The sequence below is a fragment of the Pan troglodytes genome, chromosome 1 (assembly GCF_028858775.2).
Source record: "Pan troglodytes isolate AG18354 chromosome 1, NHGRI_mPanTro3-v2.0_pri, whole genome shotgun sequence".
Taxonomy (NCBI): Eukaryota; Metazoa; Chordata; class Mammalia; order Primates; family Hominidae; genus Pan; species Pan troglodytes.
This window is the reverse complement of record NC_072398.2, coordinates 198,343,438-198,354,359: the sequence shown is the minus strand read 5'-3', so window position 1 is coordinate 198,354,359 and position 10,922 is coordinate 198,343,438. Positions and strand designations below refer to the sequence as shown.

The 10,922-nt window shown below is 43.5% G+C and overlaps 1 protein-coding gene across 25 annotated transcripts in view; it reads right to left on the bottom strand.

The window, feature by feature from the left end:
- Window positions 1-7,641: 7,641 nt before the first annotated feature.
- ZBTB8OS (zinc finger and BTB domain containing 8 opposite strand) overlaps window positions 7,642-10,922 on the bottom strand; it is a 31,201-nt gene continuing 27,920 nt past the window's right edge. For 24 of the 25 annotated variants that reach the window (XM_063783364.1, XM_054665359.1, XM_063783335.1 and 21 more), the window contains one exon: window positions 7,642-7,760. In XM_063783364.1, the coding sequence (XP_063639434.1) occupies window positions 7,674-7,760 (87 nt within the window). In that variant the 3' untranslated portion in view covers window positions 7,642-7,673. The remainder of the gene's footprint in view (window positions 7,761-10,922) is intronic. The other variant, XM_054665362.2, reaches the window with a different exon arrangement.

The following is a 10,922-nucleotide window of genomic DNA, read 5'->3' as shown; positions in this document are numbered from 1 at the left end:
CTGCAGTGAGCCGAGATCGCACCACTGTACTCCAGCCTGGGTGACAGACTGAGACTGTCTCAAAAAAAAAAAAATGTTATGCCAGAGTCAGATTGGAAAGTAAGTCATGATATATGGGGTTAAATAAAACTCATCTGATGAAAATTTATGGTTTGTAGGGCATGATTCCCCAGACCCCTTAGATAGGAATTTGGGCAAGAAAAAAAATCAGAGCCTAGTCCTCAGAGCCCATGACTATAATGTCTTTAGTGTTTATACTGGGAGGTAGTTTATTATTATATTATATTATATTATATTATTATTATATTTCATTTTATTTTTGAGACGGAGTCTCGCTCTGTTGCCCAGGCTGGAGGGCAGTGGTGCAATCTTGGCTCACTGCAACCTCTGCCTCCTGGGTTCCAGCGATTCTCCTGCCTCAGCCTCCCGAGTAGCTGCGATTACAGGCGCGCGCCACCATGCACGTTTGGGAGGCCAAGGCAAGTGGATCACGAGGTCAGGAGATTGAGACCATCCTGGCCAACATGGTGAAACCCTATCTCTACTAAAAATACAAAAAATTAGCCAGGCATGGTGGTTGGTGCCTGTAGTCCCACCTACTTGGGAGGCTGAGGCAGGGGAATCACTTAAACCCAGGAGGCAGAGGTTGCAGTGAGCCAAGATCACGCCACTGCACTCCAGCCTGGCGACAGAGTGAGACTCTGTCTCAAAAAAAAAAGAATCTTGTGTAAATACATTGACTAGAGTCTGAAGTCCCAAGTCTGCCTCTTATAGCCAGATAGTCTTAGTTGTCACTAATTTCCTCATTAATAAAAAGTAGAATAAATGTACTACATGTAAAATTGCCGGTATGACAAATGGGTAACATTTTCCAGATGGAAGCACCTAGAAAAATGTTTTGTACAGTGGAGACCTGGATATGCATTTATGACAAAATAAATGTTGGTTCATTCTTTTTTTGAGATGGAGTTTCGCTCTTGTTGCCCAGGCTGGAGTGCAGTGGTGAGATCTCAGCTCACCGCAACCTCCACCTCCCAGGTTCAAGCGATTCTCCTGCCTCGGCCTCCCTAGTAGCTGGGATTACAGGCATGTGCCACCATGCCCAGCTAATTTTGTACTTTTAGTAGAGACGGGGTTTCTCCACGTTGGTCAGGCAGGTCTCAAACTCCCAACCTCAGGTGATCCACCTGCCTCGGCCTCCCAAAGTGCTGGGATTACAGGCATGAGCCACTGCGCCTGGCCATAATGTTGGTTCATTCTAAAAGCACACTCTTGCATGTCCAGAATTTAACATTAAGCAATTACTTATATGTAAATTTTTTTTTTTTTGAAAAGGAGTTTTGCTCTTGTCGCCCAGGCTGGAGTGCAATGGTGTGATTTTGGCTCACTGCAACCTCCACCTCCCAGGTTCAAACAATTCTCCTGCCTCAGCCTCCAGAGTAGCTGGGATGACAGGCGCCTGCCACCATGCCCAGCTAATTTTTGTATTTTTAGTAGAGATGGGGTTTCACCACGTTGGCCAGGCTTGTCTTGAACTCCTGACCTTAGGTGATCCACCTACCTCAGCCTCCCAAAGTGCTGTGATTACAGGCATGAGCTATCGCGCCAGGCCACTTATAGGTAATTAAACAAAAAAAATGTACATAGCACTTTAGGAAATCATACTGATACAGTAATACAGTCACTAAATTCTGACAGTTTGCTCTGGAAGAGCTTTTGGAGGATATCTTTTCCAATGTCCTCGTTTCTGAAGTGAGGAAACTAAATTCTCAGTCTCATAGTTTCTCTGTGGCAAAGCTAGTATTGTTGAGATCATTCAGGGCTTCTTACTGGGCAGAATCTGGTAATCCCCAAGCCTTCTGCAGGTCAGATTGGGTGAGGGAGTAGCCCCAGTAGTTCATGATGGCACTGCTCCTGTCTTGAGAAGGGTATGAATGGTTCTCCTTGAACATTCTCTTCCAAACTGGAAAGAACTGGCAAAAGAGGCTGTGAATACAACCACTTAGCCATCTTAGATGGGAGGTACCAGTGATAAGAGATCAGCTGGGTGTGGTGGCTCACACCTGTTATCCTAGCACTTTGGAAGGCCATGGCAAGAGGATCTCTTGATCCCAGGAGTTCAAGACCAGCCTGGGCAACATAGTAAGATCCCATCTCTAAAATAAAAATAAAAATGTTTAAAAAGATCATTGGCTGGGCGCGGTGATTTACGCCTGTAATCCCACCACTTTGGGAGGCCAAGGCGGGCGGATCACGAGGTCAGGAGATAGAGACCATTCTGGCTAACATGGTGAAACCCCGTCTCTACTAAAAACACACACACACAAAATTAGCTGGGCGTGGTGGCAGGCGCCTGTAGTCCAAGCTACTCGGGAGGCTGAGGCAGGAGAATGGCATGAACCCAGGAGGCGGAGCTTGCAGTGAGCCGAGATCATGCCACTGCATTCCACACTGGGCGACAGAGCGAGACTCCATCTCAAAAAAAAAAAAAAAATCATACCACTATTGTTACCCATAATACATAGATAAGGACCAAGGTCATCAGTAGAGCAAGGATTAGGAATCAAGGCTTGTGACTTAAGATTCCTTTTTTTTTTTTTTTTTTTTTTGGAGGCAAGGTCTCACTCTCACCCGGGCTGGGGTGCAGTGGCGTCATCATGGCTCACTGCAGCCTAGACTTCCTGGCCTCAGGTGATTCTCCCACCTCAGCTGCCCAAGTTGGGACTACAGGCCTGTGCTACCATCCCCGGTTATTTTTCTGTATTTTTAGTAGAGGTGGAGTTTCAGCATGTTGCCCAGGCTGGTCTCAAACTCCTAGGCTCAAGTGATCCACCTGTGTTGGCCTCCCAAGCCTGACTTGAGATTCTTAAACTCTTGAGATTTGTTCAAGAAGTTGACCTGCAGTCTCTGCCTAAGAGATTTAAGTAGCCCTAAAACGCTTAATCCATTCATCATTAAGTAGCCAATGACCATTATGTGATCTGGGGGCTTGCTTTCTATTCAGAGAGACAAAACTAGCAAACGTTCGACAATTATAAAATTGACTAAGCTGGCAAATCTTTAAAACTAACTAGACAGGTGCAATTCAGAGAAGACCACTAATGGCTGAAATGGTTGGCAAGGTTTCTTGGTGACAGGCTTTGACGTGGACTTTATTTATTTATTTATTTTTTTAGACAGAGCCTCACTCTGTCACCCAGGCTGGAGTGCAGTGGCACAATCTTGGCTCACTACAACCTCTGCCTCCCGGGTTCAAGCAATTCTCTGCCTCAGCTTCCCGAGTAGCTGGAATTACAGGCGCCCGACACCATGCCGAGCCAATTTTTGTATTTTTAGTAGAGACGGGTTTCACCATCTTGGCCAGGCTGGTCTTGAACTCCTGACCTCATGATCCACCTGCCTCGGCCTCCCAAAGTTTTGGGATTACGAACGTGAGCCACCACGCCCGGCCTGATGTGGACTTTAAAGCAGAACTTGCAAGATGTTTGCCCCTCATTGTGATGACCATAGTGTTTTGGTTTTATTTTTTCCAAAAAATTGGGAGCTTTCACATAAAAATCCCAATTTTTGAGGTGCCATGAGAAACTACAAAACTCAGCTTGTATTCCCACTACCGACAAGGGCTATCGCTGAGGCAGCTGACCTCTCAGACACTATAAGCCCTGGGCTCAACACATAGCCAATCCCATTACCCACCTGGCTCCTTAGGCAGTGGGTTTTCTTCCCTTACTTTAGGAGGAAGGATAAAGGCAGCCCAGAAAGGAGAACTGGACAGAGAAGTGAAGATGAGTGGGTATGTCATGAGGTGAGAGATAATGTTGAGACGTTTATAACTAGAACAGAGTTTTCATGTGAGGATAAGGTTCAGTCCCCATTTAAATCAATTAGCTCTGCAGTTGGGGGAGAATCTGCTCCCTAGGCCAAAACACCTATTTGAAATTAGCAGAAGAATCTGGTGACAGCCAGTGCAGCCATTTCAATAAATAAACCAAAAATAAACTGTGCATTGCTGCTGATGGACTAAAGATGCCAATTTTCTATATAAAGGGTGACACACTCAACTTCCTTCTATTCATTACATTTTGGCATACTTAAAAACTAACACACATTTCTCTTTCTTTTTTTTTTTTTTTTTTGAGACGGAGTTTTGCTCTTGTTGCCCAGGCTGGAGTGCAATAGCGTGATCTCTGCTCACTGCAACCTCTGCCTCCCAAGTTCAAGCGATTCCCCTGCCTCAGCCTCCCAAGCAGCTGGGACTACAGGCATGTGTCACCACGTCTGGCTAATTCTGTATTTCTTAGTAGAGACGGGGTTTCTCCATGTTGGTCAGGCTGGTCTGGAACTCCCAACCTCAGATGATCTGCCCGCCTCAGCCTCCCAAAGTGCTAGGATTAGAGGCATGAGCGACTGTGCCCAGCCAAAAACACATATTAAGATTTGAAATTTACATTAAAATATAATAGATTATAAGTTTATCATAAATTATAATTTGTATTGCATAATTACATCTCACTTGTTTTTACTTAACTCCATTATGTAGTGCTGGTAGTAAGCAATATTGAGGCAGAATAGGGTCTGGAGGCGGGGAACCTAAGGCAGATTTGTGCTGACTTCCTAGAACTGAATCAAGAGGATCAGACTGTACTCCCTTTGGCTCCACAGTCTTCATTCAGAACTCTACTTCAGCCTCTGATTGGTCACCTCCTACAACCAATCAGACTGGTCGTGGGCCACTCCTTAATTTACATACAGTATAAGCAAGTAACCAATGGGAAACCTCTAGAGGGTATTTAAACCCCAGAAAAATCCTGTAACCAGCACTCTTGAGCCCCTTGCTTGAGCCTGCTTACACTCTGTGGAGTGTACTTTTTGTTTCAATAAATGTGTGCTTTCATTGCTTCATTTTTTTGCTTTGTGCATTTTGTCCAATTATTTGTTCAAAACGCCAAGAACCTGTCAACTCATAGTCAAAACCTTTCACCGGTAACAATATGGTTGCCTTGCATGCTTTTTGTCCTAGGCAAGTCTGTGCCTCACTTAGTTTTTGTTTTGTTTGAGACAAGGTTTTACTCCTGTCGCCCAGGCTGGAGTGCAGTGGTGTGATCTCGGCTCACTGCAACCTCTGCCTCCGGGGTTCAAGAGATTCTCCTGCCTCAGCCTCCCAAGTAGCTGGGACTACCGGTGCATGCCACCACACCTGGCTAATTTTTATATTTTTTGTAGAAACAGGGTTTCACCATGTTGTCCAGGCTGGTCCCAAACTCATGGGCTCAAGTGATCCACCCACCTTGGCCTCCCAAAGTGCTAGGATTACAGGCATGAGCCACTGTGCCCAGCTCTATTTGGTTTTATTGTATTCCAACTCTCACCCTCTTCTTACTCTGGATTTGGCCTTCATTGCCTTCATGGTCTTCCATTGTTCATTTTCACAATTAAGCCCCAATTAGCCCACGATATGCAAAGGTTCTGTGAAAAAAAGAGCCCCATCACAGCCTGGCAATCAACCCTAATAAAAGGTAAAAGGATTCTGAGGGATGTGTTTGGCTTGGAGAGTAACAATTTAAATTTGTAAAATGTGCCTGAGTACAAAGGAGGTTAAAAAGCACTACCCAGTGTTCCTAATATATATTCATTTGAAGAGCTGCTTTTCAAACCACAGGCTCTTGGCCTATTCTTCATTAACCCTATTTTCTTTTTCTGTTTTGAGTCAGAGTCTCACTCTGTCACCTAGGCTGCAGTTCAGGGGCAAATCTCAGCTCACTTGCAACCTCCACCTCCTGGGTTCAAGCGATTCTCATTGCCTCAGGCTTTCGAGTAGCTTGGATTATGGGTGCCTGCCACCAAGCCAGGCTAATATTTTGTATTTTTAGTAGAGATGGGGTTTCACTATGTTGACCAGGCTGGGCTTGAACTCCTGACCTCAGGTGATCCGCCTGCCTCAGCCTCCCAAAGTGTTGGGATTACAGGTGTGAGCCACTGTGCCCAGCTTTCATTAACCCTGTTTTCTGTTAAATACCCATAGAAAAATAATTGCTAATCCGTTCCTTTTAGTTCAGGTTCGCCATACTATGATGATATTTAGCACCACCCAGTGGCAATTTTTTCTTATGTTCTTGGGAATAAATAGCAACTTTGCAAACTCTTGATCCCAAAAGAGAATACCTCAATCAATAGAAACAAGAAAAAAGGTGCAAATCAAACTAAATTTCATTTTTAAAAAGTCATCTACTTTAAGAGTTCAGATCATTTTAAGGTTGTTTTCCTGGCCTCCTGTCTCCTTAAAGACAAATAGCTAGGCCTGGTGCAGTGGTTCACACCTGTAATCCCACTACTTTGGGGGGCCAAGGTGGATCACTTGAGCCCAGGAGTTCAAGACCAGTTCAAGACAACATAGTGAGACCCTGTCTCTACAAAAAAATTTAAAAATTAGCCAGGTATGGTGGTGCATTCCTGTAGTTCCAGCAATTTGGGAAGCTGAGTTGGAAGGACTGCTCGAGCCCAGTTCGAGGCCACAGTAAGCTATGATTGCACCAGTGCATTCCAGCCTGGGGGACAGAGCAAGATCCTGTCTCAAAAAAAAGGACGAATAGCTTAAGTAGTTAAACAAAAACAACAATAAAGAAATTTTTCAAAAATTCTCCTTTTATTCTCTAGTTATAAACATGTACTCACTTTCAAATAAAATTCTATATTAGAAGGAAAGGTCTCTTTGTAAGGCATAGTATTGACTTTTTCTTATGAGAAAACAGGAAATATCATTAGTGCTTTTAAAAAACTGAAAGCGTGAGAGAAAAATCAGGGCTCTATCTAGAGAAGTCTAATTGTTTCTCTACAAAAACCAACTGGAATACAGGATAGCTCTGTCCAATAGCAACCTAAACCAGCACCTCCCTTATGTGCATATAGAAAATCTATCTCTTGTGGCCAGGCATGGTAGCTCATGCCTGTAATCGCAGTACCTTGGGAGGCCAAGGTGGGCAGATCACAAGGTCAGGAGATCAAGACCATCCTAGCTAACACAGTGAAACCCCGTCTCTACTAAAGATACAAAAATTAGCCGGGCATGGTGGCGGGTGCCTATAGTCCCAGCTACTCGGGAGGCTGAGGTAGGAGAATGGCGTGAACCCGGGAGGTGGAGCTTGCAGTAAGCCGAGCTCACACCACTGAGCTTCAGCCTGGGCTACAGAGCGAGACTCCGTCTCAAAAAAAAAAAAAAAAAAAAAAAAAAGAAACAAAATATATGTCTTAACCAACTTGGAAGAAAAACAAAATTCTGTGTGTGGAAATATATTTTTTCAAGTTATTCTTCTTTCAACCTGGATTCAGCCTCAGGCTGCTGCTGACATCAGTGATCCTCTCTGGGGTGAGGCTGGAGGGCTTGCATTGCACTGGAAGGGCATGAGGCACACCTACTGCCACAGCAGAGAATCAAAGGACCATAACTGTCCCTTGGGGGGTTGAAGAATTCTTTAAAGTGTGAATATTTGGGGAACACAGACCAAGGCTGTGCCCTGATTTTCCCTTTCTGAAAGTCACACTTTAACTAAAATATTTCTGTTCTACAAATTTCCATATATCAAAAAAAAGCTGTAGAATTTAATTCATAGTGTCTTCTCAAAAGGAAGAGGAAAACAAAAACAGTTCTTCATAGGAGTCTTTTATTTTTTGGTGTCTTAAATGTCAATGATCACAAAAACTTCCGGCTTCTCTTCATTATAGACCTGCATTGCTGAATATGTTATTGCTTTGACTTCTGTTCCCTAAAGTTGGGGTTAGAGAAAAAAAAAAAAAAAAGGAAAATAGGATATTGAAATCATAATCATTAACTCTAGCAACAATCAGCAGAAAGTAAAAATTTTAGTATTTTGAAAATGAAAAACTCACATGAAACAATTAGTTATCAAATTAGGAGAATATACAGGGATCCAAGAAAAATGAGAGGCAACACATGCACAATGGAGTTGGGACATGGAACTCTAATCCTGGCTTTGTTTCCACCTGGGTGTATAGAAATTGTCTGGCCTGTCTGGACATCAGTTTTTCATTTATAAAATGGGTTAAATCACATAAAGACACATCCATGGGTATGTTCACTGCAGCACTATTCACAATAGCAAAGACATAGAATCAATCCACATGCCCATCAATGGTAGACTGGATAAAGAAAATGTGACACATATACACCATAGAATACTACACAGCCATAAAAAAGAATGAGATCATGTCCTTTGCAACAACGTGGATGGAGCTGGAGGCCATTATCCTAAGTGAATTCATGCAGGAGCAGAAAATCAAATACCATGTTTCCATATATTTATTTGGGACATAAACATTGAGTACACATGAACACAAAGAGGGAAACAAGACACCGGGTCTATTTGAGAGTTGGGGGAGGGTGAGGATTGAAAAACTGCCTATCAAGTATTATGCTGATTACCTAGGTGACAAAATTATCTGTACACTAAACCCCCACAACATGCAATTTACCCATGTAACAAACTCGTATGTGTACCCCATGAACCTAAAAATAAAAGTTGGAAAGAAAAAAAAGTAAAAAACTTTTGAGGATGATTAAAAAAAAAAATTAAACGGGTTGAATCAAAGAACACAAGCTTTTCTACTATTTGGCTCAGGGCTCTTTCTGAAATCCAAACCACCTCCTTATACTCTGACCTAGGCCCTAGGAATTCAACTTATTCTCTTTTCCTCAGTTGACAACACTCACTTCACCTCTTGGGACTCTTCTCTTTCCAAGTCTAGCTGAAGAATAAGATATAGTTTCCCAGGTCAAAAGCTCTCCACACGTCTCTGATACATGACATTGCCCAACCCTGCCCCAGTTTAAAACCACAGAATTAGATGTTCTCTTAGGTTCTTTCCAGCTCCAAAAGGAATCTACAATAATTCTGTGCACCATAAAATGTACCAGGCAATAGGTAAATGGCATTTGCTAGCTCTACACCACACAAAAAAAGGAAGATTTCACAGAAGGATATAAGTGGCACTGCCACTGCTTTTTCTCCTCTGCCACAATCACCTGGCAAAACCACAACCTAATTCAAGTTCAACTGTCTGCTTATGGCAGCACACACCATGCTAACTGGTATCACCCTGAGTGTATGTCCACACATCTCAAACAGGAATTCAGTACTCGCAGTAAAATCTTACAATTACCAATAAATTCCCTTTTTCACTCTCTGAGACAATTCTTTCTCTTCTCCTCTAGTGATCATTCCTCCCTCATTCTCACTCTCAATCAACTGTGCTTCCTAGAGAAAGTAAGAGCAACTCAGTAAGAACTGACTCATTTTCCTACCACCAAATCTACCATCATGCTGTATCTGTACTCACCTTAGCCTGATTGCAATGAATGGCTTGTCCCTGGCTCCCATCAGAAGGCCAACTCCTATACGTGAGTACTTGATCCTATACCCCCCTTACCAAATTTTACCAAAGAGGCTGTGGCCCTATCTCTACAACCTTGTCTCCTACTATTACACCTTCACTCTCAGCTCCAGCTTGCTGTTCCCTGAACTTACCTCATTTCAGGGCCTTTACACCTGTTTCTTCACCTAGAAAGTTCTTCCTTATTTCTGCTCACTCCTCATCTCTCTTGCCTCTGCTCAAATATCACTTTCTCAAACATACTGATATATTTTGGCTGTGTCCCCACCCAAATCTCATCTTGAACTGTAGTGCTCATAATCTCCACGTGTTGTGGGAGGGAGCAGGTGGAGATCATTGAATCACGGGGGCGGTTTCCACCATGCTGTTCTAGTGATAGTGCGTGAGTTTTCAGGAGATCTGATGGTTTTCTAAGGGGCTTCCCCCTTCGCTCAGCACTCACTTCTCTTCCTGCCACAATGTGAAGAAGGAAGGGTTTGCTTCCCCCTCCACCATGATTGTAAGTTTCCTGAGGTCTCCCCAGCCATGCTGAACTATGAATCAATTAAGCCCCTTTCCTTTATAAATTACCCAGTCTCGGGTATGTCTTTATCAGCAGCGTGAGAATGGGTTAATAAACATATATTTTCTGACTACCCCCTCCCCTCCTCCAACCACTCTTACCTTATCCTGATGGCACTGTTCACTATCTGAAATTATATTATGTGTTTACATGTTTGTCTGGCTCACTTCTCCCACTACATTTTAAACTCAGTAAGGGCAGAGACTTCGCTTATCCTATTACATTTCTACCTCGAGTGCATAAAAAAAAGTCGGAAACACTGGAGGCACTTGATAAGTATTTGCTGAATGCATGCATAAATTCATGGATGGATGGCATATGGATTCATGGAGAGAAGGTAAAGACAGTATTAAAACCAGGAAGGTATTTTTAAACCAAGAAATATTCCAGGAACCAGATGTTTTAATAAGCTATTTGTAAAACATTCCTTTTTGCTTTGAAAAGTTGATTGGCTGGGCCCAGTGGCTCATGCCTGTAATCTCAGCACTTTGGGAGGCCGAGGCGGGTGGATCACCTGAAGTCAGGAGTTTGAGACCAGCCTGACCAACATGGTGAAACCCCACCTCTACTAAAAATACAAAAATTAGCCGGCTGTGGTGGCATACACCTGTAATCCCAGCTACTCAGGAAGCAGAGACAGGAGAATCGCTTGAACCTGGGAGGTGGAGGTTGCAGTGAGCTGAGATTACGCCACTGCACTCCAGCCTGGGCAACAGAGTGAGACTCCATCTCAAAAAAAAAAAAAGAGTTATTTGATCATTCATTCAAAAAATAAGAAGTAGCTGGGCGCAGTGGCTCACGCCTATAATCCCAGCACTTTGGGAGGCCAAGGTGGGTGGATCACCTGAGGTCGGGAGTTTGAAACCAGCCTGGCCAACATGGTGAAACCCGGTCTCTACTAAAATACAAAAATTAGCCTGGCATGGTTGCATGGGCCTGTAATCCCAGCTACTCG